This window comes from Drosophila miranda, chromosome 2, assembly GCF_003369915.1.
Source record: "Drosophila miranda strain MSH22 chromosome 2, D.miranda_PacBio2.1, whole genome shotgun sequence".
Classification (NCBI taxonomy): domain Eukaryota; kingdom Metazoa; phylum Arthropoda; class Insecta; order Diptera; family Drosophilidae; genus Drosophila; species Drosophila miranda.
The window spans coordinates 8,750,154-8,775,589 of record NC_046675.1 but is presented as its reverse complement, the minus strand read 5'-3'; the positions used below and the strand labels follow the sequence as shown (position 1 = coordinate 8,775,589).

Sequence of the window (25,436 nt, the reverse complement as noted above, 5' to 3'; positions counted from 1 at the left end):
AGCAGCAGCCGCCTTCGGGATGCCACGGAATCGGCTGTGGTTATCTTCGTTCACCGCCGATCTTGGTCGGCCGTGTATAAGTACTCTGCTCGTAATATATGTATGTGGCATGTGCATACAGAGCGGGCGCATACAGACTTACTGTCACACGTTAATTGGCATTTAATTAAGCGTCAACGGTGGACGGCCGCTGTTATTCCACTGTGTACTCTCGAACCGCACGGTCCGACGCTCGTCTGTCGCGCATAAAGCACCGTCCTCAGCCATCAGCCCTCAGCACAAAGGCAGAAGAAAGGACGCGAATTTGATTCAATTAACTACGAAACAGCGAAAAAAGTACATACACTAGTGGCAGAGTGGAAAACCGGTTTAAAAGACTGCACAAGTTCAGCTGTTTCAATAAAAATTTGCTGCGCTACACTGCGGTGGATGGTGGATGCTGATAGCCAAAAGGTGGTTTTGTCCGTCACCGTCTCATCTCGTGCGAGAGAAATTAAACCAAAATCGGAAAAGAGCAGAGCAGATTCGCAAAATCATACGATATTTTTTATGCACAACACAGTCGGTGACGAATGGCGGGTGGCGACACGAGGGGCGATGTCTGGTTATATTTCGAGTAGAACGCAATAATACAACCCCCACCACCATAGGCACAGAGTGGAGTGGAGTGGAGAGGAGAGGAGAGGAGCTATCAGCAAGCATCAGGCGAGAGCCGGAGAGAGCTAGAAGAGAGCGGAACGTCGCTGGAACAACGCTCAATGCGCGCCGTTTTGTTATTGTTTGTACAGCAGCAGTAATCGGAACGGTCCGGGCATCATTTACATATATTTTGCACCGCCATTGGGCGATAATTAAGTACTAGCTAGCTGCTCTGCTGAAAGGGACACTGGCGCACATCTTCTGGACACCGAGACACTGAGACACCACGCACTTCCGATCACTTGGCCGGCGGCTGATTGAATACAAATTCCGTTGAAGCCACACCAAGACAAGACAAGGCAAGGCAGGGGAAGCATCAGCATAATCATGCTATCGACTGTCTTGAACTTTGCCCAGCGTGTCGCTGAGATTTCTTTGCTCGGCGGCATAGAGATTGCATCAGTTGCACTCATCGTCTACTATGTGTTTGCGAAAACGAGGTGAGTGTTGTGTGTTGTGTGTTGGTGGCCACAGTGGCTGTGGATGGAAGCCAAATAAATCCTACCCGTACGGTGTACCTACTGTATGTACTACGTGTGTTCCTCTTCTGCCAAGTTCAAGTAATGTGCTCCGTGACGCAGGTGGGGGCTGGGAAGAAGAAGCGCCGTTATTTATAGACACCAAAGCGAGCGCGGAACGGGCTATCCAATGCATGCTAAATGGGCATGTTGTTGATATTGTAATTGTCGCCGCGCAGGTGGTTGCCGCATCGACTGACTCACATCGCGAGCGTGCGAGCCCTTCGTCTGCATATTTAACACCGCGCGAGCCACAAATGTAAATTTCCGCACATCATCCACGTGCCAACATTTCGCCGATTGGTGATGGTGACTGCATCTAGGGGTCATCTCGTTTTGATTTTACTTTTCATAGCTCTTTGCCTTCCTGCTCGCCCAGGGGCCCTGCCTCCGTCTTTGTTGCAGCAATTGTGATAAGAACCAACCCGTTCGTCCGAATACTCTTGGCAACAATTATCGTAATTAAAAAGTGTATTTTCCCAATGTGTGTAGATTGCGGACTGTAAAATTAGCACTCAATTATTTGCTTAGGATTTCGGAATCGTATTATTGTTTACCTTGCTGAATGTTTAATCGGGCAGTAAAGCTATCTCGCATTCCCCCCCATCAACCCATTTCGCTGGAGGGTCACAAAGAGTACGTCGTATGCCTTGTGAAGTACCTAAAACTGCTTCCAAAATTGGCTTAGAACCATAAATATTACCTTTAATCGAATGTCACGGCAGGTCGAGTACGCGCGCAGCGCGCAGCGATCCCGCACAATATATTATATATACTATACTTATATAAAGCACTAAAACACTTGGCTTATCCCATACAAATTTTCCACAACATGAGATGAATATTTTTACTAGTTGGACCTAACGACCGATGAGTACACTATACATACTTTAATTAACTTAAATTTGAAAGTCCTGACGCTGGCCGCCTGAGTTTCTCACGGACGAGCGATGCGTCGATGTGGACATTGAATGCTTTGATTTCTTTGTTCCAAAGTCTACTTCCGAGTGCATACAGAAACTCTCCACCAAGTCATCCGATAGCGTGTTGTCTGTTGTGGGGTTCTCGGAGGGAGTTCGGGGACGGAGGCCGTGGCGACTGTTGCTGTGGCCCCTGGCTGCTATATATTCGCTTGAACTTAAGCTGGCTTCCAAGCTGTCCACCGCCGGTCGTTCGTGAAAAGCAATGTACTCGCGTAGTTCGGCGATGCGTTTCTTCTCCACCTTCGTTTGCTGATTCAGCTGAGCCTCCATTTTGGTGTAGCCGTTGAGCTTCAGCTGCAATTCTTCATGTTGCTGCTCTCTGCGCCAGAAGTGAAGGTTGTCGGATGATCTTTGCTCGCTTTGGAACTTGCTTATCTTCCGGTAGAGCTGGAGAAATTTAGTGGGGTCCTGGAAGTAGTTGGCCACACCGATGGGCATGTCCCGACTAATGGCGATCGTCTGCAGTGGGTGCTCGCACATTGGGCACTTCTTTTCGGCAGCGCAAACTGTTAGACAGGGGCCACAGAGAATGTGATGGCATCGCGTCAGTTGGAACGGTATGGTCGGCTCAACGTCGCGTCTCCTCGAGCACTTGTTGCAGTGCACACGAAACATCGCCAGGACAGTTGTGTATATTTTTGATTTTAACAAGCTTTTAGTGGCGTGACGTCTGGTTAAGAGTGGAGTGGGGAGTCGAGAATCTAACGGATCTTGGGACAGGGAAAGTTATCTGCAGTGATCTGGCAGCACTGTTTGGGCGGTAAAATTCAAAGCTTAGCGATATTTATCTGGTTTATGAGAAAACTTATGGGCATTTTTATTATTATTCCATTTAGTAGCAGAAAACAAGTAGCATCAGCTGATTTTTTATTTCGATGATTCCATCCAACAATGGCGGCTCAAAGTTCAATTCTGTGCCATATTTTATGAGGCAACTATACACTTATCAGCAGCGCTACCACAAGCACTTACTTTAAAATGTATACTAACTTTAATCCACATACATATGTATGTACAATGTACATACACATGTGCAGAAGTATAGGGTATTAAACTCAAACAAAGTTGGACTGTAGACCCCTCTGCAATCGAAAGAGGTGTTGTATTTTTAAGCAATTTGAAGCAATCGGTGGTTAAGTGGAGACCAAGGCGACTGCAATACACATGCTTAAGAATTGATAATAACTGATTGTTTTGTTCTTCGCAGGGCACCCATCATTATCGCCAACTTGTTTCCCAATTTGAATCTGAGCTACCGCACGTCTTTGGGGAAGATCAATACCATACGCAGCGATCTGTTGGTCACGTTGCGCTCAACGAATGTAAGTGTGACGTGACTCTTATCATCAAAGCCATCATTTGAACCCTGCCTCAGTACGAAACTGTGACGCAAATGCTCAGTCATCGCTGATAAGCCTGTCCATTCAATGAATTACAAATAATGATAAATTGTATATTTTATCCTGCGTTGCCACCTAGTCCGGTGTCACCTGCCAATCGTAATCGAAAAAAGCCGGGCCAGAAATGTTATATTTTGTACTTCGAATCTCTATTATTGGCAGCGCGTAAGTAAGAATCTCATATTTATAATGGCATTGTATGGATTTAAGGCCCGTGGCTGGTTCGAGGTAAAATTTCATTCACGAACATCAAGTATATGCACAGCAATTGCATCACCGCAGTGTTCCCTGATCTCGTTCTCGTTGTAGGAGCCAAAAGTGCAAAGCTCTGTTGCACATGGAATTGGCACCCAGAACATGCTGGAGCTGACGCCGCACGCTGGATACAAACCGTTCAAGGGCTATTTTGATTGGGGTGTGATCTTCCCCTATGTCGCGCAGGTATTTCGCAGCGAGAAGTTTGAATACCGACAGGTAAGCGTCGCGAGATCTCTGCGCCCCCAGTTTGTACCCTTAATAACCTAAACACGCACGCTGCAGGTTACCGAAATCGTTCAAAATGATCCCGCACTGAAACTTGCGATTAAGCAGGCTGCCGAACAGGATCTGCGCGAGCAGCGCTATGCGCAAAACGGCCATCGACTACTCACGCGCAACGTTAGCGGTGATCAGGAGGAGGAGGACGAGAGCAAGGGCATATCGTACCAAGCTATTTTGCGCAAGCAGGAGCAACGTGCCATCACCATACTGAAGGAAATGGGCTCCACTTTAAACAATGGCCTGCTCGCCTTTACCTCTTGGATTCTGTACAAGCTGTTGCCATGCTTCCTGTCTGGCGTCGTGACGAACACTAAACAGATTGAAATGCTCAAAACCGCATCGGAGCGGTCGCCCGGTACACCGTTGATATTTGTGCCACTGCATCGCAGTCACTTGGACTACATCATGGTCACCTTTATTCTGACCAACAACGACATACGCAGTCCCCTGGTGGCCGCTGGCAACAACCTGCAGATTCCCGTCTTTGGTGGACTGCTCCGTGGTCTTGGGGCCTTTTTCATTAAGCGCAAAATCGATCCGGTGGAGGGGAAGAAGGATGTGCTCTACCGCGCGGCACTCCACCTATACCTGACCCACGCCCTGAAGCAGGGCCACAATGTTGAGTTTTTTATCGAGGGCGGACGAACGCGCACGGGCAAGCCGTGCATGCCGAAGGGCGGCATCCTCTCTGTGATTGTGAATGCCTTCATGGACGGCAGCATTCCAGATGCTCTCCTAGTCCCCGTTTCGGTCAACTATGAACGCCTCGTCGATGGCAACTTCGTGCGCGAGCAGAAGGGAGAGAAGAAAATCCCAGAGTCCTTCACAAAGGCCATTTCAGGCATCTGGAAGGCGCTCAACTCCAAGTACGGCCGCATGCGCATTGACTTCAATGAACCATACTCGATACGCGAGCTGGTCAATTCGTTCAACCAAATCGCCAACGAAGATGGCAGTGCCAAGATGTACAAGCCTGTAGTCAAGTACGCACTCATTGTGATCTAATTTCGAGTTTATTTTACCGCTTGAATCTTGTAGAACTCTGCAGCATAACCAATCGACGTCCTCGCTTTATGGCACCGATGTGGTGTGTGAAGAGCATCGCAATCTCATCGAAAGCATCTCGCGGCAGGTAGTCTTCGACTGTGCAGCTGCCACATCTGTGATGTCCACCAATGCGCTGGCCTTTCTGCTGCTCACCCGCTACCGCCAAGGTGCCGAGGAACAGTTGCTGGCCGCAGCGTTGGACGATTTGCGCAATTCGTTGTCCGGCTGCAAGGACATTGGGTTCGCAGGCGAATCCTCGCATGTCTTGGAGTACGCCTGTGAGCTGCTAGGCTCAGGTATCTATTAGCTCTAGCCCGGAAATTCCCCCTTATACAGCTGTCATTTTGTAGGTCTGGTTTCCCGCACACGTAACGAGAACGGCCGCATGTTCATTCGTGCCGTCGACTCAGTGGAGAGCGTCATCGAGCTGGCCTACTACTCGAATGCGCTGGCCCCGCACTTTGCCCTCAATTCGATTCTGATGACTACGTTCCATTCGCTGCTACCCGAGACCCCGGGGTCATCCAACACTGCGGCAGCCGTATCGCGCAAGAAGCTGATTGAAGCGGCACTGGAGAACTGCCAGATATATCGCTACGAGTTCATACTGAACAAGCCCACACAAGTATTGGAGAACTTGCTGGATAATCATCTGAATGATCTGGTGTTCCGTGATTACATTAGATTGCCAGAAGAGGTACAGCTAAATGTCCACTGAAGTCCAGCACTTGTTTACATCTTTGTACGTTTTTCTTTAGGATAAGGAGATCAATTCTCTAAACAGCTATAGAGGCAGGAACTTTGCTCAACATATAGACGTCGACGATGATGACGACTATCTGTATGTGGAGAACAACGAGAACGATTATGAGGGTGCCAAGCTGCTTTTCTGTAGCGAAACACTTCAGCAGCAGCGCAACATCTGCGAGGTGCTGTCACCATTCGCCTGGACATACTTGACGGTGGCCCAATCCCTGCAGATACTTCACCGAAACTCTATGCTTGAGTCAGAGTTTATAAACTTTGTTATCAACGATTTGTCCGCCAAAGTGAAGCGCGGAAGCTGCATCTATGGTGGGTATATCAAACGACCTCCTACGATCTGTGTAAAGTCTGACTACGTTTCTATTTTGAACAGCTGAAAGCATATCTACCGATTCCGTGCGCAACTGTCTAAAGCTTTTAGAGAAGTGGTCTGTGATTGAGGTGTGCAACCAGCAGGGTATGCGCCTCATCTCTCTCAACACGCTCTACGAAATGTCGCGGGATAGTCTCAACACGACTGTCAAAAAGATAGACGCCATTGTGCCAAAATTAAATGCTGGTTACTTGCAGATCAACCCCTAACCAAACAATATGGTGTTGATTTATTTTTCTCACTCGACTCGACTCGCTCGACGTGTGGTGTGTGTATAGTGTATGTATATCCCCACTTAAGATTACAGTGCATACTCCTAGATCTTACCGACTAAAATATGTCTAGTTTTATAGTCATACGAGAGTTACCCGTATACGTACGTAAGTATGTATGTATGCCAAAGTGCTAGCTTTAACAACCAACGAAATATATGAACAAATTCATTCACATCATTCAACATACATAAAGCATAAGGCATAAAACAAAGCAAAGCAAAGCAAACAAAATGAAAGTAAATACAATACAAACTATCTAGAATCGACTCCTATACTGAACTGATTGAATAAACTTTATAATTTTATATCCTAGACAAATAGAAGACTTAAAAACATTACGTATGGTATCGTGTTTTATTTTGAAATGAAAACTAATTCTTGCGTGACCTCACTCATTTGTCGGGTATCTGATAAACGTAACATAAAAGGAATAAATATGCGCGTAATAAAAAATAAAAAATAGTATATATCGTCCTCATCGGTTGGTATCCATCCAGCCATAAAAGAGCGGCGCAATCAAAACAAACAAAAAAAATTACAAAAAATATCCTCGCTTCCTTCCGTTTTACTGATCCTTTTTAGCCTCTTCGAGCTCATCGTCGGCGCTCACGTGCTTGATCTTGGGAACAGACTTCTTTGCCTTCTTGGCCGGAGGTACATGGATTCGAATGGCAGCTCCTCTGCTGCGTTGCTGTTGCTTCAGCTTTACATTGCTGGGCTGCATACAGAGATAGAGATCGATTAGGAATTTGAGATTGGCCTGAAACAAACAAACGGGCACAACTTTACCTTATCTTTAAGCTTGCCGCCTATCTCCCCGGAACAGCGTTCCGAGCCACAGTGGCAGGCTTTCTTTTTGTCATTCAGCAGATCATCCCATAGATAATTGAACGTCAACTCCGTCTCCTGCATTGGCAAATGGAATGATTATATTAGCTTGAATTATGTACTTGAATGCGTTTTTCTGGCAATGCCTACCGCTGGAATGTCTTGAATGGCGAAGAGTCCCACACGATGGGTGCAGTTGACAGTCCATTTTTGTGAAGTGCAATTGGGCTCGCATGAGTGATTCATGAAACGGGCCAGGTTTCCCTTTGGGCCGGCATCGATGATGAACTCCTTCTCAACGCCAAGGAAGTAGAAGTTCTCGTCGCGATCCTTTTGCTTCCGGAGCATGCGCCGTTGGAACTCCTCTTGATTGATCACCTCCCCCACATACTCGATGATGAAATCGCCCTCGGCGATGGGCTCACGACAGACAAGCCCGAATCCACGGGCATTCATATAGACCACATCCATGCGGGGCGATTTGCGGGTCTCAAACATGCGATTTTCGCATCGGTCGCCGCACCGACAGTACTCGGGATGGCATTCGTTGAACAGCATCCGATTGAGGCAGTTGGAGTTGGCGCCGCACGGATGCTCATCCTCGGGCCGGCAATCACATGTGCTGTGTTCCTCCGAATTCGTGATGAACTTCACCGGCGGCACTGCCTTGTTGATCCTGATTTTCACATATGGTTGCGGATTCAACTTAATACCGCGCGCAACCATCTGCTCGTGGCGCCTGGCCTTGGTGATTTTCAGAAATCGCGTGGCCTCCTCAATGCCGTTATAGAATTTTCGGTGCAGCTGCGACCTGGGCTTCAGCTTCTCCCCAGTATCGCCCTCGATATACAGGTAGACACGTCGTCGTGGTATCCATCCGTGATCGTGGGTGCCGAAGAATCGCACCACAAACTCACTCTCGCCGTGGGCCTTCTTGAGAATGTTGTTCGGTATCTGCGTGGGCGGCAGGATTATGGCCGGCCACCACCGAAAGTTGTTGAACTTTGCCCAAACGATCTCCCCATAGAGCGGCAGTCGTCCACTCTCGCACTCCTCGCAGATGTAGTTCTCGTGCTTTTTGATCGGTACCTTGCGACAGCCCGCGTGCACGGCAATGGGACAGGTCTCGCAGCACAGCAGTTCCCCGCCCTTGACGCAGATGAAGCACCACAGGACATTCAAGTGGGCATCGTTCTTGGCCACATTGTGTCGCGGGCAGATGAGGTTCGTGGTGGTCAGCATCCGGCTGCCGGCGGGTATGCAGCGCGAGTCCTGATGGTACGAGGCTGGGCATTTGACGCAGCGCGTAAGCTTGCTGCTGCCCACCGGTAGGAATTTACGGGGATTGTCCGAGACGCACGTGTGGCAAACGTGCAGGGGGCAGCGGGTCAGCGAGCTGCTGGCGATCGCCTGTGGCCAGTATTTGCAGCATCCGGCATGGTATTGGCGGCCGCACAGGTTTTGGCCACACATTATCATCGTGCCGTCCACTGGTGTGGCTTCCTTTGCTTCGCTCGAGCCTTCTTTGAGCGGCGAGCCGGGGGACGGCGAGGGGTATGCGGGCGGCAACACCTGAAGGCAAATGCAACAGCTTGCTTCTCCGTTCACATTGCACTCATGGCAGATCACTTCAAAGGTGGGAGCAGTTGGTGCAGCAGTAGCGATAGTGGCTAAAGCGTCCGGCGCATCGCCTGTTATGTGCTCCGCTGCGGGAACGGGCCGCGTGGTGGAGGAGGATGTGGACACATCTTCCAAAGCTTTAAGCTTCTGTCCTTCCTTTTTGGATGCGGGCAGGCCATTCCTCTTGCTCTCCAGGCAATCGGCATGCATCCAGCTGTGGCAGGTCCGCGAGCACTGCAGCAGATTCGAGCCGGTTTTGAAGCAATACTTACAGACGGTGCCGCGGGGGAGGCCGCGGAATAGGTACTTGCTGTCCAGCTGGAATATATCTTCGACCACCTCCTCGATGGGCCGATTAACTGGCTTTTTCGGCTTGGAAATTTCCGCAAGACGCATCTCCGCACCACCGATGGTGCTGGGTGTCGGCGTACCACTGGGCGTGACCACTGGTGTACGGCTTCGTCGCTCCACCAGCGTTTTCAGGCGATTGGACAGCCGCTGGGTGGTGCCGGTGCCCCGTTCAACGACTGCCGATCCAAGCTGTTCCTGATCCATTTCGCCGTAGGCCAACTCTCGCTCTAGTTCGCGCAACTGGATCTGCTTCAATGACCAGATATTGCCCACAACGGCCCGCAGCACCTTTTCAACTTTCTCGTCGTGACGATGGACCATCACATATTCCTGGATCGCATCGAATAGCTGACGAAACTCTGCATTCTCATAGATGCCCCCCGAATTGGAGGGAGTGATATTCTTCTCCGCGCCTGCCACACTTTCCGATGGCACGGTGCCGCCGCCAGTCTCCGCCTCAGCTCCTTTGCTCAGCTTTCGTCGCTTGGTACGCATCTGACTCTTCTTGACGGGCGAGAAGGCGGGACTTATGGGCGTCTCTGAGCGCTCGCGCTTCACGTTCACCAGCTGCAGATGGGCCTTGGCATGCAAGTTGTCTGTGGAGTCGTACAGGCTGCTACCCACATCCGACGTGTCCTGCGTCATGGAGTTGGTGCGCTTCCGTTTCTGTTTGTTAATGGTTCTGAAATGGTTCGAAAAGGGACATTGATTAGCTGTGGTCTCTGGGTCTCTCTTTGGCGTGTCTACTCACACAACGCTCTCATAAATCTGATAGAACTTCTCCAGTCGCTCGGAGTAGGGCACTTGGGCCACCAGCTGGGCCTCGTCGATGGCCTGCCGCCAGACATCTAGTTTCGTCCGCTTGGGCACCATGGTTCGGTACTTGCCGCTCCTGTTGCCATGCTTGATGCGCACCTCCTCGCGCTGCTCCTCGTATGCCTTGAGGCCGGCAAAGCTCAGGAGATTCTCGGGCTTAATCCAGTTGCGCCGCCCGCTGTCGGCAAAGAAGCGCACATGCACCTGGATGGGCAAGGGGGCGTTGTCCGTCGACGTGCGCTGCGGATGGGCCGGAAGGTTGCCCACAATCTGACCATACGGATCCGGGCATACCATACACGGCCAGAAGCAGTACGAAAATACCTTGCCCCAATACAGATCACCCACCTGATAGGTGCCCCAGCCCGGATCCGTAACTATGGACAAACCCTTGGCGCTGTCCAGGCTCACCGAAGATGGCGACTTCACGTATCCGTTGTCCTCTGGCTGCCGGAAGGCTGTCGGGCTCAGCTCCCCAGGGGATTTCATGTCTGTTGATGTTGCCGCTGGCAAGGCAAACCCCAATTCAGAGTCTGGGTCTGGGTCAGGATCAGGGTCGTTCGGTTCGCCAGTGGACTCAATGGTTTTGCTACTCGTATCGGTAGGCTCGCCGGGCAAGTCTTGTGCGTTTTCGTTGCTTAACGAAATCCTGCTGCTACTGACCACATCGCAGGAAGAATCCCGAGACTCCGACTCGGAGTTTACATCCGTGCTGAGGGGGACGGTGTCTTCGATTTTAGCAGCGGAGACTTCTTTTGGTTGTAAATCGGTTATTTCCATTGGCTCTTCCCTCACAGAAGGAACTTTCTGTGGGGACTCTACCATCTCTGAAGTAGATTCTTCATTTTGTTTTTCAATTTTGTCATTTGCTTCTTCTTTCTGATTTTCCGCGACTAAAGTTGGTTCTTCTTTTTTAACCATCTCTGTAGTCGCTGCTTCCTCTGTCCGCTTTTCCATCTCTGTAGTCGCTGCTTCCTCTGTCTTCTTTTCCATCTCTGTAGTCGTCTCTATCTGTTCTATCATCTCTGTAGTTGTTGCTTCCTCTGTCCGATCTTCCTGCGGACTCGTTTTTGCAGCCCGCTTCAGTTTACGTCTCAGATGCAGGCGGGTGGCTAGAGGTGCCACGTCTTCAGGATCTGTTTCGAAGCCTGTGCTGTTTGGCGAGCTGGCGCCATTTTTCATTAGAAGCTTTTCGATGGGGCTTATGTAGTTTTTGCTTTCACTGCGATCTACCAGCGGTGTCCCTTCCAAGGTCTTTGGTGATTCTGTTGCCGCGTCATTGTCCCTGGGCTGCAGCTCGCAGTGGTTGTTGTTGTTGCTGCTGTTGCGGGCTGCTGCTTGAGTGAGGCGACGACGCGTTGTGCGCACAGTGTCGTCCGAGTCGGACAATGGCGTCGGGGAGTTGGCATTCGCATAGCCAATGTATTTTGGGCTCAATGCCGACTGCAAATTAATTAAATCGCGCTTTCCTGTTAACGTAAGGCATACACACACAAACACACACAAGAAAGCATATTAGCATACGAGCAAAACGACTAAAAGTAAAAGTGTGTCATAGTGGGTACTTACTGTTTAACGCTGAGAGACGCTTCTGTTTTTTTATGGCGAATGGCGCGTTTTTCGGACTCAAAGAGCCATTCAAGTCGTTTTCGGTTAACTCTGTCACAGAGTCGCCACCATGAGCCACAATTTTGCTGCGTTTTCTCCGCTTCTCCTGTACCTTTTCTGGATGCTCCGTTATCTGGGATGCTACGGACTCGGCGTTGCCTGCAGCCGCGTCCCCGGTAGCTGTACCCCCATCAGCATTGAACGATACATTTGATTGGGCACCCACACCATCCGTTTCCGAGTGTGCACCCGCACTTATCTTCATTATTCGTTTAATTTACTATACTTAACAACCAAATTCCACAAAACCATCAATCGAAAGAAAACCAGCGCTTCGCGTGCGCCAAAATTTCTATCGCATTGCAACCATGGCCCAGTGTGACCGCGGATTTATCGCTAATATACCGAAATATACCGTCTCATTTTAAAAACTGATGCATTCAAGTTCTATATTCCTCGATTTTTATATTCCGTAGAATATTACTACCTATCTATAACTCTCAGCCCTGCCCAAATAATTTTATCCAATTAATGAATCTATTTTCTACTTGACTGGCTTGTTTCGAATACATGACTCTTTTTCTTGCTACGGCGATTGCTGTTTTTGCTCCTCAACAACAATATAGCGTCTCGGATGATGAAAAACCGAACTTAGGCCATTAAAGCCCCCTCTATTTAAATAGTTCAACTACTTGAGGTAAATGGCGGAAAATATTAACGATTGTACATTCTTCTTGTTGATCAATCCTGCACTTTCCTTTTACTTATAAGAGAAACATTGATATCTTTCACCTGAACTGCGCTAAAATGATACAATTTTCATTATTTTCGGTGCTATATTACCAATTTTAATAGTCCGATTTAAAACATTTTAATTGTAATCGACAACCATCACTAGAAAAATTTCTATGATCACAAAGTGTAAATCTGAAATAATATAAAAATACTAAAAGCAGATTTTAGATTCGCTCGCTCGTACGCCCACCTTTCGACAACAACTCGCAGCGCTTGTAAATTCAATAGACGATGGACGATTTTGTAAAAAACCTCATTGAGGAGGTGAAATCGCAGGGCGTTTTCGACGAATTTCGTTTCAACTGCTGTCTAGCCGATGTGGACACCAAGCCCGCATATCAGAACGTACGCAATCGGGTGGAGACGGCAGTGAACGACTTTCTGGCCAAACAACGCTGGACGCCAGACACAAACAAGGTCCAATTGCGGGAAAGACTGCGCAAGCATTTGCTTGAGTAAGTATTTTGGACGACCAGCAGGCCTGAAAAAGCCAAATTAAACACTGCAAAAATTTCAGCTCGGATGTCCTGGAAAAGGGAGTGGATCAGATCGTGGACCAAGTGGTTAATCCGAAGGTTGCCACCATATTTGAGCCAAAGATCGAAAGCATTGCTTACAAGTATCTAGGCATCACACCGCCGACTCCGCCTACCATTGCCCCGCCACCAAGGCCGACGCTGCTGCCAGCGCCGCCGTTGCCGCCATATGCTGGCCACATGAACGGCAGCAGCCTGCTGAATGTGCAGACCACCTCTGCCAGTCTACTGCCCACAGATCTCGAACAAATCAGCCCCGACTCTGACCGCGGCACAGTGCATTTCGATGGAAAGGACGACAGCAAAGATGATGACCTGCCGCCGGGTGTGGATGATAGGAACTATGATGACGACACTTCGCCCTCATTTGAGCCTCTGAGCGAAGACAAGCCAACTGCAAACAAGGAGGATCTGAACAATGGCTCCTTGAACACCTTGGACTCGGTGAATGGTGCATCGCAGGCCTCGCAACTGTCGCAGGTATCCAGTGATAGTCGCCTCACCATTGCCTCTTTCTCAGAGTCAGTTGTGGATGGGCAGCAGCCAACGCCCACCAGCAACAGCGTCGAACTAACCCCAAACATGGCCGCTAACATATCAGAGGAGGCGCAGATGCCAAAGTTTAACGAGAATTCCAATGATGCTGCAAGTGGCAGGGACCACTGCAGTCGGCCCTTGCACTTTGACATCAAGCAAGATGCCATTACATTCGAGGGTAGGCATACAATAATGTACTTTTCCATTTGTATAATCAATTTTCCATACATTGCAGGCACCGAACGCAGGAATTCCGTGTCGGAGAACACGAACGGTGCCTCCCAGGCTTTATCCATTGAGGACGCCATTATGTCCGAGCTGAAAGCCAATATTGAGGATGCCAGTAACATCTCCATCGAACCTTTGTCTGTGCCTGCGTTGGAACCTCGGGAACAGCCAGCTCTACCCAAAATTGAAGCTTTTTCAATGCCCCAGCCACCTCAGACGCCACCACCACCGCCACCGCCAGCACCTGAAACGCCACCGCCGGCACCAGAGACGCCACCCCCGGCACCCGAGGCTCCTCCACCTGAGCCTGAGGCGCCTCCACCTGAACCGAAGACCGCTCCACCTGAACTGGAGGCCCCTCCACCTGAACCTGAAGCAACTCCACTTGAGCCTGTACCACTCCAATTTGCATCTGAGGCGCCAACATCTCCTCCAGAGGACGCTGCACCTGAGCCTGAGACGCCTACACCACCACCGGCACCTGAAAACAGCATTGGATCATTCTCAGAAGCGGTTGCCCAAGATACCACTCCCAAGATAGATAAAATCCCAGAGGCTGAGTCGAATGGATCGGAAATCGAGAGACAGGAATCGCCACTGCCACTTGCCTCTGCCACGCATCAAGTAGAAGAAGTGAAAGAAGATGTGGCCGCGAAGCTGCCGCCCCCGGATGATGTTGAAACCACCAAAGATGACGCCACAAAGACGCAGACTTCCGCATCATCACAATCGAAGAGCAGCTCAAAAGATAAGGACAAGGAGAGGGATGGACGTCACCATTCGAGCAATTCGGATGATAAGCAGCGACGCAAAAGCCGAGAGCCGAAGGATCGCGATGCTGATCGCAATCGCCATAAATCGCAGAGTAAACATTCCTCTAGCTCCAGCTCGAAGCAGTCATCCTCGCACTCTCACTCAAGCTCCAAGCACAAGAGCAGCAGCAGCAGCAGCTCCCAAAAGGACAAGAGCTCTTCTTCAACCTCGTCGAGTAGGACTCATCGCGAATCATCGTCGTCAAAGCGTTCAGCTTCCACATCCTCGTCACGCCACGACACCTCGTCCTCACACAAGAAACACAAGTCAAGCTCATCCTCGTCCCGCTCAGACCGGGACAAAGAAAAGAGCAAAGACGGCCAGAGCCAGAGCCATCGCAGCCATCAAAGCGGTAGCAGCAGCGGCTCCTCATCAAAGAAGAGAGATCACGAGCGTAGTCGTGACCGTGATCGGAACAAATCCACAGCTTCCACAAACTCCACGAGTGCAGCGCCCCCAGTCGTGCAGGATGATCACAGCGAAATCAAGGCAAAGCTACAGAAGCGCCGCAGCTCGGACTCTAACGATGAGGGCAAGCCGCCACCCAGCTCTGTCGCCACGCCCCTACCCGATCCTGGTACGGCTAACGAGAAAACTGATGCGCCAGTCCAGTACGGCAACAACTCGAATGGCAACACAAATGGCGGTAGCAATGGTGCTACCGATAGCGCTGGCATTTTGAGCATGTGCAGCAGCGTAGTCAATGTCAGTGATATTCTACAGCAATCGACCACCAGTTTCATTGAATTGTGTGCCCCCGCTTCTGGTTCTCAGCCAAAGAAGGACGCGGATCAAGTCGAAAAAGAACCAGAAGATGTGACACGGTCTGAGCCAATGGAAACCGAGCTAACGCCAGCAGAGCCTGCCAAAGAAGAGGAACAGCAGCTGGATATAGAGCTGGGAAAGGACTCGCCTGTCGATGAAGTGTGTAAAGAGGCCGATGAGATTTCAATTGATTTAAAACAAATGGAGGAGCCGCCCATAGACTCGGAGGGATCCCAAATAGCTGAAAAGGTATCAGAGGCGGCATCGGCCACCAGCTTGGAGAACCAGACCGACTCTTTGGCTGAAAAGCAGCCGATTTCAGCAGAGTCTAGCAAGCAAAATAACGAAACTGAAACAGAAACTGAGGCCGGGGATACCATACACTTTGAGCCAAACACTGAGGAGTTCAAGGCACGCCTGGAGCTCATCAATCGACTGATCGAAGAAAGGGATACTTTGTTGAACGACTTAAGTGATGAGATGCCCAAGCAGTTGGTGGATGTGCGTGTTTTAAGGCGCACGAAATCAAAGCGTAGTTTGGACGGCGGCGACGAGAGGCACGAAAAGATGCGCGAGACGACACCGCCGCAGCACATAACCGCGAGTAGCAGCAGCTCGTCTTCAGGCAGTCCCGTGAAAAGGTTGCGTCGCAACGAACCGAAGGCCTCACCCACGCCCTCCGACGGCAGCATCAATTCCAAGGAGAACGAAGCAATAGAGAAGCAGGAGTCTGGTGCGTATTTGTCATAGATTAATGCTCCTTCGAGTAGCAAAACCTCCTCTCATCCTCTCTCATCCACATTTTGTGATCTCTACCTCTGCCTCTGCTTTCTTTCCACATTTTTTTGCTCAAAAATTACTATGCGTACAAGCAGTTGTAGTACTGCTCCCCGAGGCCGTCTAAAGTCAAGACCTATCAAAATAAACAATATTTCATGTGGTGGGTAAGCACTTCTCTCTCGCATGTCATTCGATCTGCTCTTGGGTGGCCGAACCGTTTGCCTTCCGTCTCCAAATTGCTTCCAAGCATATCACCCAATTAATTTGCGTGCTTTTGTTTATCCAACAGACCAAGGAGTGTCCGCCAAGCGACTCAGCCAGAAGCTCTGCCAGCAGCAGCGATACACCAACGATGATCTCTACAAGCCCCGTCCAGTTCTGTCGCAGCGCTCGCGCCGACGTGGCTTGGATTCAATCCTCTAGCTTAAACAAAACAAATCAAAATGTTGTGGGAAAAAAAATAAAAAATAATAATGCAATTGTTGTTGAATGCATTTGACAGAAAAACAATTCCACAAGTGTTTGTGTTTCTTTCATTCTGTTTTAATGGGCAAATTTTCAATTTTCCAATTGTTGTATTAGTTTTGTTTTTGTTTCTGTTTTTGTTAGAATTTGTGGTAACAATAAAATTGTAATTTTACATCCTACACTTTGCAGTTTAAGAATAAGTAAATTTATAGAATTACACATGTATGTATATACAGTGCCTCGAAACTGAATAGGATCCACAATTTTCAAAAGTCGAACCGATATATCTCTTCAACCAATTTACCGATTTTGATAAAATAAATTTTTATTTTAATGATTTATTGATTGTTAAAGAATTAGGAAAGTTTGCGGTCTCCAGGATACGTATTTATGACACTTTTTTCGAAAACAAAAAATATCTTTTCATATTTAAGCAAATTTTTTGGAAATTTAACAAAAACCACCTGTCAACGAAGTGCTGTAGGGCTGTAGGCTGCCCAAACTCGCATTAACACCGGATTCTTCCCTGATTTTGCTGCAGAAGGCGGTAGGAGCTCTAATCGCAAGCCTGGCTGCTCTTCTTTTCATATTTGTACCATATTTTGCTTCACTAAAAATAAAAAAATTAATGTTTTCCTTTTGGAATCGTCTGATTTTGATGCATTCTTGCACCGATTGGTTCCAATGGGTTCCCGCCACCCATTTCAAATCATTTGGAGACTGAAAACTTTTCTGTTTCATACAAATCATCATCAAAATCGTTAAGTTGGTTGAAAAGATTTAGCGACTGTACTTTTGAAAATTGTGGAACCTATTCAGTTGAGCGGCACTGTATATATGTATATATAGTAATGCATATATATTAATATATAAACAATAAAAATAACAATGAACGTAATAATATAATGGTTTTATTTATTGTGTGTGTTTTGTGTTTTGTTTTTTGGGGACTGGATTGCTGTTGCCCCCGACACCCGCTGGCACTTGACTGAGGCTATTATTTGGATATTCTAGAAGCTAGAACAAGACATATTTATTATGTATGCGAATACGGTTTGGGGGCTTTCAATAAACTCAATCAGTCAGTCAAGTGCCAGTGGCAGGGCCAGGGGCTCTACTCTACTCCACTACATTACAGTAATGTGGTACCCAAAGGTTGGTTGGGTAGGTTCCTGGGGGCCTGGAATAGGAGGGAGCTGTATAGTTGTTTGCAGGCTCTCGTTATTATAAGTATATACTATATTTTGTAACATCTCAGTTTGAAGATGAAAGTGTAATTGGATTACAAATCATTGAATTTTTTGCCTTTTTTTTGGGAAACAGTTTATTTTGTTCTGTTTCCTGCGTTTTTGCGCTTTTGTTGCTCTCTTGCCCTGGCTTTGCTCTTACTTTACAACGATCAAATCAACAAGTATATGCATAATATGTATATATATACTTTGAAATTTGTTGTTTGTTAAAAAAAAAATATATCGTAAATCATATATATATTGTAATACACAATGTAATGGTAATATAATAGTACTTTACACAAGGGTTCCACTCAATTCCGAGCAACATAGATACAAGTTATTATCATCATAATCGTAATAATTATTTTTTCCTTTTGTTTTTTTAACAAGAATATTTTGCTTTTTGCCTATAAATGAAATTTGTTTTTGTTTGGGTGTGTGTGTGTGTGTGTCTGTCTGGGGGGTGTGGATGGGGGTGTTTTTTTTTTGTGGGGGGAGTGTGAGAGCGAGAGTTTTTGTGCAGAACAACAACTACTATTTAACCTCCGACTATGGGAGTGATAACACTCTCTCACCGACTCCTCGCAGAGTATTCATACAAACAGCTGGGGAAAAAACGAGGCCAGAGGCAATACAGAGGCTTGGGCCAAAGGGAATGGGGGCGGCAGACGTTTCAAACGCCGTGTCCACGCCAAACTCCACAAAACAGACTGACTCCTGCACCTCTGCCGCCTCCAGCCACCTTTCCCCGCCGCCAACTAATAGCTATGCTTATGTGTGTTTAGCTGTCGCCGCTGCAAACGTGTCGAACGCTGGCCGCCTCGCTTGCGGCCACGTCCTCGCGCACAGTCTACGTACTGGAGAAGCCCCGCTCATAGGGGCTCTTCACTTCCGTGTGCCTCGTGTGCAGATTTATGGTGGGCGCAGCGGTGCGTGTGGACAGTTCACACACCGTTTTGATGGCACCGGCTGCATTGACTGTGGGCGGCGTCGGATGCAGGACAGCGGGATCCTTCAACGTGCCGGCAGCAGTATCCACGGCCAAAGATTCGGTCGCCAAAGACGGATCCTCATCGGTTGTGCTCTTCGGCAATACATAGGCCGTTTTGCGGGGCTCTTGTAATTCGGAGCGGCCCGTAATTGACGATTTATATTGATCACGGTCGAGGCCACACAAATAGAACTTGAAGAACTCGTATGTGGACCAGCAGATGGCCGTCGCTGGCATCGAATACAAGACGCGAGCAGTCATTCCCTTGAAGAAACCCATTGGCCCAGCCATATGGTAGATCTGAAAGTCAAACAAAGTCAGAAAGTCCCTTCGGCTCAGACGTATATGAAATACCTTGCGACAGGCCTCGATCATGCCTTTTGTTAGACCCGTTTCCTGTGTGTTTAGCAGTGTTTTCACCACATCCAGGGGTGTCGTTATGGCCGCTGCACAGGCACCCGCCGCTCCACCCGCCACCATATGCACTGGGGGATTGTATCTGCGATCCAAATTGAGCTGCAACGTAAATACGGTGTTAAAACAAGTTCTTCTCCGAGATATGTATATCCAGCATCCTTAAGAGGTACTCACTTTATTCTGGATAAACTCATATGTGGTAAAATGTATCGTCTGATATGGTATATTCATGACCAATTGGGTGCTGTAGGATCGATAGAAGGCCTTGAAGCCCTCCTTCCGATACACATCCCGCATGCACGTGATGACCGATGAATAGGGTGAGTTGTACATTTGCATTCGCTGCTTGATCACCTCCGTGGGATTGGAGATAGCGTCGTGTATGAGAGTGGCCACAGCCCCGGAGATAACTGTAACGGCAGAGCATTAGCGATCATAGTTCATGGAGGATCCATCGATCGTTTATATAGAGCAGTCCTAACCGTAGTTAAGGTGGTTTAGTGATGTGAATTTAGTCAGCATTTCCTTGGTCATCTCGTAGGCCCCGAAGTAGAGAGAATGCGCTGGTCCTGCACCCACAACCACAGCACTGGCACCACGAATGGGTCTGCAAACGAATCATTTAAAAGCTTTTCCTCCAAATGGTAGGGGTGTCGTAGGTGCTGCTTACCTCAAGAGACCCTCACGTGTGATCATATTCTGAAAGGTTGACATTATATTCATGTTGGATGCTGATGTCAGGCTCTGCATTCGCGTCTGTAAATAAACAAGAAATACTTTAGTGTGCATTAAAAATGGGGATTCCGTGTGTACCTATTTATTAAGTTATTTATTGATAAACTCGTTTCTATGAATAATTAACGATTAACCCGTGGAATAGCTATCACGTTTATACACGTATAGAATCTAGGGTTCAGCAAATAGAATTTCTTTTTCATAGCTTGTTGTGCAATGTCATTATTACTCATGATATACCCCGGAGACTGCCCAACTGAAAGACGGTGATGAACGATACTCGTTCACATACATAAAATATGCATTTCATCGTGATTCAGAACCGAGAAAACACTTTTAATTGTGCCACCATATCGCTTTAATAGGGAGCTTTGTCTACGAAAACGAATTAGCTAGGCCACAAACATTTAGCAGTCGATCCCCCCATATTTAAATCGTGGAATAAGTACATACGTACTATATAATGCTAGAGGTGTGCCAGCAAATCAAATCAGGCTAGAACCACATATATAATAGATGGCTGGGAGTGTAGAGTGGAGAGCACAGAATCCCACATAGCGTAAATTACAGGGACGTGAGGTTTGAGCGAATCAGATAAGATTTCCTGGAAAACAAATACATAACTCCATTGCATTGTATTGTTTACATGTTTTAGTGGGGCCCCGACCCCACTAGTATCATCTGTCTGAGGGGTGATAACACGACGGCCATTCAAGGTGAAGAAAAACCCATCCAATGAGTGGCTCTTGTCTCTCGAGTGTGGGCGGAGCAATCGGAATACTGTGCAAAATCATAATTAAAATGCCACCGAATGAACACTGAACACGGGGGGAGAGATTACATAAAAGGGTGGGGGGGGGCCTGCTGATAAAAAAATAGCATCGATTGCGAGAGCGTAGACCGGCATTCTCAATGCATCATGTGCCTCCGATAAGCAAAAACCATCACAGATAGATTATTTATAAACAGCAACCAGCGAGACGGCAACAATGCGAAAACTAATAATAATAATGTGAATAAAAGTGCTTCAATTGTTGTTCAATTAAATGTAGAGCTCTGCTGGTGGTGCTGTTGCTGCTGCTCTTGATTTCGTAACTCAATGACTCGTCAAGCAAAACGCCGGGAATCCCGACTTTACTTGGGCGTTACTTTTGGCACCAGTATTGCCTGTCACGACAGCAGAATTCTTAGGAGCTTCGGGGAGTCCGATTGACGGACACATATGGCCAGTAAAGAAAATCAATATCTCTGCTCGAACCGAATTGCGTGAAAAATTGTTGTATATAGTAGCCAGCAATGGAATCTAATTATCGGCGGGGCAGAGGCAGGCCTTGTCATGCCTTGCGGATGATGTACATATGTGCATTTTCAATAGCATATGTACATTATATGCAAATGTCTTGACATCGGAATTGCATAGGGCACGAACGGGGAGCTCATACGATAATGACGATCAAGCTATCAGGACAGCGCACATAGCAAATCTCGGGCATGGAGTGGTGGGGGGCTAATCTTATCGGCCAAAGCGTAAACCCACAGAACGTGCTCTGATAAACGCACAAACCAGCTGAGTTATGAGCGCCACAGCTACAGGGCAAATACCACCCGCAATAGTCTTCGAGAGCCAAGGAATTACATCACGATTATGCCCGAGCATTGGCACAGACGGACATATAAAAATATTTCGATTGTGTACACGCATTTGTGAGGTTATGTGGTGGCTCCTCTTCCGCGGAAACGTCTCTCACCTTAACAGAGTCCAGCGGATACATGACCACATGCTCCAGCACGCCAGCGATGGCGCCCGCCGTCATATTTATGCCGACACTGGTCGTCGGCAAACTCTCGTAGTCGTCGATATTCATGGCTGTGGCTGTGGCTGTGGCTGCCCTTGCAATGGGTTCTTCTGTTACGAACGCTTTGATGCTCCAATCCACAATCTCCAACCAGTTCTGTTCTGTCCAGTGGCAAGTGCAAGCGAAACCGAGGAGACTCACAGACCGCTTGTTATTGGCGTTTCTTTTGCTTTGGCTGTATGCTTTCTCTGCCCGTTTGTCTTGCGGGCAAACTTTCGCACCGAGCAGCTGATAAGGGATTACGATTACACCACGCACAGTTAATTATTTTGAACGCACGCACAAGAGGGCGGGGATTGATTAGATTCCGATTTTTGGTCTTGTTGAACCTCTGGCCCGAAGGACAACATAAACGATTGGTATTTGCCGGCGTAGTTGAGAGGCACTGGTCAATTTTGTTGTATAACACGGACTCCGCAAGTGGGGGGAAATGGGTGGTGTGGTGATGTATGATGTATGAATGGGAATACGGAAAACTATTAATTGACACTGCTGCTGCTGCTGCTGTTGCTGCTGCTGTTGCTCCACCTCCACGCACAACTCGACACGACTAGCATCGACGAAATGTTGCTCTGCGGTGTCTGCCGATTGGGTTTCTTCGCTCGCCCCAAGTTTCGAGTGTGCGGGGCCTATTGCGCTGTGTGCGATCGTCGTTGAGGGGTTTCGCGGTTGCTGCTGCCGTGGCGCATGCAATCAACTGGGTACTGGAGATACAATATTTAAATTTAGATATCCTCTGATATTGTGTATTGACAACTCACGCAAACGGTGAATGATTGCAGGAATCATTAAATTTCGAGCCCGACTAAATAACGCATTCGCGAATGTGTTGGTGTGTTGTTGTTGTTGTGTTGATGTTTTTTCTAAATAATCGATGCTTGGAGGATTGACACCATTAATAAGTTACGATAGTTGATACGATAGGTATGAAATATATTAGAAAAATCTAACAATCGAAATTGAAACGCAACCATAACTTTTGCCGCCATGGAGAGCATATTACTTGATTTTAATGTTCGGTTTAATATTATTAGCTGGATAGAACATTTAGCCATGCCCACTCAATTTTATACGATTGATGAAACAGTTTTTTACTTACTTACTCACTCTAAATAGTTGCTTTTATTGGTTCTTGTTCAAAAAAATGCTTTAGCGTAAGAGGTCTAACAAAAAAAACGAAAGCGGATAGTCGTTGCTATAACAATTGAACACAATTTTCATATTCGGTTGAATATTACTAGCTAGCTAAGAGCCTCAGCTCTGAACTCATGATTTTCTCCGATTGATAGATCAATTTTCTACAAGATATGCGTATTTTAGGGACTCCTTGTTATTGGATTTAATTTAAAGGAAGGTTTAAGTAAAAAAGTGTAACAAAATGTACAAGAAAATGAACGGTAACAGAGCGGTAAATTAATTTTATTTTGAAATTGAGCCGAGCGCGTTGAGAGCGTTGCTCTCGCGCTGTGTGATTGTTATTTCAAAATGACAATCACACCCGTATTTTTAGTTTAAGAAAAGATTTAAAATCAAATAATAATACATATGTACATATGTACATATGTATATTTCGAAGACTGTTTCGGAAGACACCACTCTTCCTCATCAGCGATCTTTTCTTTTTCAATAATGAAAAAGATGGTAAATCGGACAGTCTACATTTCTGTAGCCATTGGCATATTTTTATAAATTAAAGGGCGATGCGTGCTTTTCAGCATTTTGTAAATATTTTCTATTCACAAAAGCCATCTTTTATTATTCCCTTAATTTTTTTTGGCATAAGGGCTATTCTTTTCAGAATATAGCTGCCCTTCATGCATCCATTTCCTTTTATTTTTTTCGATTATTTCGAAACGCTTTTTTTCTGCTATTATACATTTATTGGTATTCAATTTATCATTGAACCACTTATAGTTCGTATATACAAACACTTTTATCAAGTGCTTTACGATTTCCCGTCTATGAGAAGCACATGGACTAGAATCCGTAAACCACTCCAAATCATCCTTAACGCATTTTTCAATAATATTTCTTGCAATATTTTTTTCGCATGGAGTGGTTTTGAAACATTCTGTAAATATTTGAATATGCTTTAATGAATGTTCAAAAAGAGCTTGTGTAGGATTTTTAATTCCACGGATGCTCTTTCCATCAGGAACTACTATTCTTTCACAGATTGTACATTCAATGTTCAGTTTGCACAGAACAATTCCCAATGTATTTCTTACAGCAGCGAATTCCGCAATTTTAGCAATTGGGCGATTCAAACTTTCCGTTTGATATACAATTAATCCATGCTGTTTAATGGAATTTTGGTTTACGTCATCCTCCAAAGTTACCTTTTCAGGTATTTCTAGAGGCAGGTGCTGAACCAACTGAGCTGCTGTTGGGCTATCATATTGCCACCCAATTTCTCGCTTTAAACTATTAAAATATTCTTCCAGGGAATCTTGGTTGAAACCCCTGGTATTTATTTTTTGAATATCTTTTATTTCTAAAAGATCTTTTGAAATTTTATTGATTCTTTTGCAAGTTTCAATCAGCCTTTTCAGGCAACTGGCTTGGGAATCTGTTTCGGTTATTTTATGGGGGCCGAATTTAATCTTTCCCAAATAACTTACGAATTCATCCAAGCGATTGGTGAACGTTTTATTGGCACGGAAATATGTATTGTTCAATACATCGAAACCATCGTTCATACTTTTTAAAAACATGGATGTAGCAATGGCTGCATCCTTGTCTTCAAAAGTATCACGATCAGCAAACATTTTAATGCCTGTGCTGACCGTATTCGAAAAAACATGAACAGCCAATTCGGCGGTATTCATTCTATCATATCCTTGCGGATTGATGTGCTTTTCCGTAATCTTGGGGGCCAAGCGAAAAGAGTTTAATGAATCGACTTCATAAAACTTTTCGATCACTTTCCATGTCGCTTTTCCGACTGGTGTAGTTATGTCGTGTGTCAAGAAGTTATTTCTAACACTCTTGAATAAATGTACGTAATCGCACACGAACTGAGGCACTGGCGGATTGATCAATCTTTCACGGTCTATTTTTTCAAGAGCCGCCGCCTGATCGCAGACTATAGCGCGGACATTTAAGCCGGCTGCAGTGCAACACTTAACCGCCTGACCAATGGCTTGGGCGTATTAGTGAGTTACATTTTTGTTAACAAATATTGAGTTAACAAAATAGCCCTCTAACAAGGAATGTCAACATTATAGTGGCTTGGGAGGAGTATTGTTCCTTATCGGAAATTCCGTCTCCCAGGTCTACGTAACCAATTGCCCGGTCAACATTGGCAAGATAACCTATTTCTGGTTGGATGATCATTTCATCAAAAATTAGTGCACAATTTCTGTGACTCTCATCCATTTTTTGTACAAGTTTCTTCAACTTTTCAATATGTTCGCCTTGAAAGCCTGGCTCAAATACTTGGAGTGGCGGCGAAACACAT

General features: G+C 46.8%; 5 protein-coding genes across 8 annotated transcripts; 2 read left to right on the top strand and 3 right to left on the bottom strand.

Moving 5' to 3' along the window:
• The first annotated feature begins 182 nt into the window (after positions 1-182).
• LOC108155092 (glycerol-3-phosphate acyltransferase 1, mitochondrial) lies at positions 183-6,935 on the top strand. Of its 2 annotated transcripts, XM_017285714.2 has the most exons (8): positions 183-1,139; positions 3,408-3,522; positions 3,910-4,074; positions 4,141-5,123; positions 5,179-5,483; positions 5,538-5,884; positions 5,946-6,261; positions 6,326-6,935. In XM_017285714.2, exons 1-8 carry the CDS (start codon positions 1,027-1,029, stop codon positions 6,532-6,534), a joined length of 2,553 nt encoding a protein of 850 aa, XP_017141203.1. In that variant the 5' UTR covers positions 183-1,026; the 3' UTR covers positions 6,535-6,935. The 2 variants fall into 2 exon arrangements, with proteins under 2 accessions (XP_017141203.1, XP_017141204.1); XM_017285715.2 differs by lacking the exons at positions 183-1,139; positions 3,408-3,522 and adding an exon at positions 3,674-3,828.
• On the bottom strand, positions 1,897-2,911 carry LOC108155096 (RING finger protein nenya). Its single transcript, XM_017285721.2, has one exon. The coding sequence runs from the start codon at positions 2,813-2,815 to the stop codon at positions 2,117-2,119; it is 699 nt and encodes a 232-aa protein (XP_017141210.1). The 5' UTR covers positions 2,816-2,911; the 3' UTR covers positions 1,897-2,116.
• LOC108155091 (probable histone-lysine N-methyltransferase Mes-4) lies at positions 6,936-12,180 on the bottom strand. Its single transcript, XM_017285713.2, has 5 exons — positions 11,785-12,180; positions 10,151-11,684; positions 7,579-10,081; positions 7,390-7,506; positions 6,936-7,318 (listed from the first exon to the last, which is right to left on the bottom strand). Exons 1-5 carry the CDS (start codon positions 12,086-12,088, stop codon positions 7,166-7,168), a joined length of 4,611 nt encoding a protein of 1,536 aa, XP_017141202.1. The 5' UTR covers positions 12,089-12,180; the 3' UTR covers positions 6,936-7,165.
• A 477-nt stretch (positions 12,181-12,657) lies between these two features.
• Positions 12,658-16,787, top strand: LOC108156114 (flocculation protein FLO11). 3 transcript variants are annotated; one of them, XM_017287414.2, is made up of 5 exons: positions 12,658-13,073; positions 13,136-13,869; positions 13,927-16,230; positions 16,373-16,441; positions 16,567-16,659. In XM_017287414.2, the coding sequence occupies exons 1-4, from the start codon at positions 12,850-12,852 to the stop codon at positions 16,399-16,401; spliced, it is 3,291 nt and encodes a 1,096-aa protein (XP_017142903.1). In that variant the 5' UTR covers positions 12,658-12,849; the 3' UTR covers positions 16,402-16,441; positions 16,567-16,659. The 3 variants fall into 3 exon arrangements, with proteins under 3 accessions (XP_017142903.1, XP_017142902.1, XP_017142901.1); XM_017287413.2 differs by having other exon boundaries at positions 16,373-16,437; positions 16,567-16,658; XM_017287412.2 differs by lacking the exon at positions 16,373-16,441 and having other exon boundaries at positions 12,659-13,073; positions 16,567-16,787.
• Positions 16,788-16,859: 72 nt separating this feature from the next.
• LOC108156115 (mitoferrin) lies at positions 16,860-22,845 on the bottom strand. Its single transcript, XM_017287415.2, has 7 exons — positions 22,738-22,845; positions 21,869-22,680; positions 20,056-20,141; positions 19,868-19,992; positions 19,560-19,795; positions 19,323-19,484; positions 16,860-19,268 (listed from the first exon to the last, which is right to left on the bottom strand). Exons 2-7 carry the CDS (start codon positions 21,983-21,985, stop codon positions 18,828-18,830), a joined length of 1,167 nt encoding a protein of 388 aa, XP_017142904.1. The 5' UTR covers positions 21,986-22,680; positions 22,738-22,845; the 3' UTR covers positions 16,860-18,827.
• Positions 22,846-25,436: the final 2,591 nt, after the last annotated feature.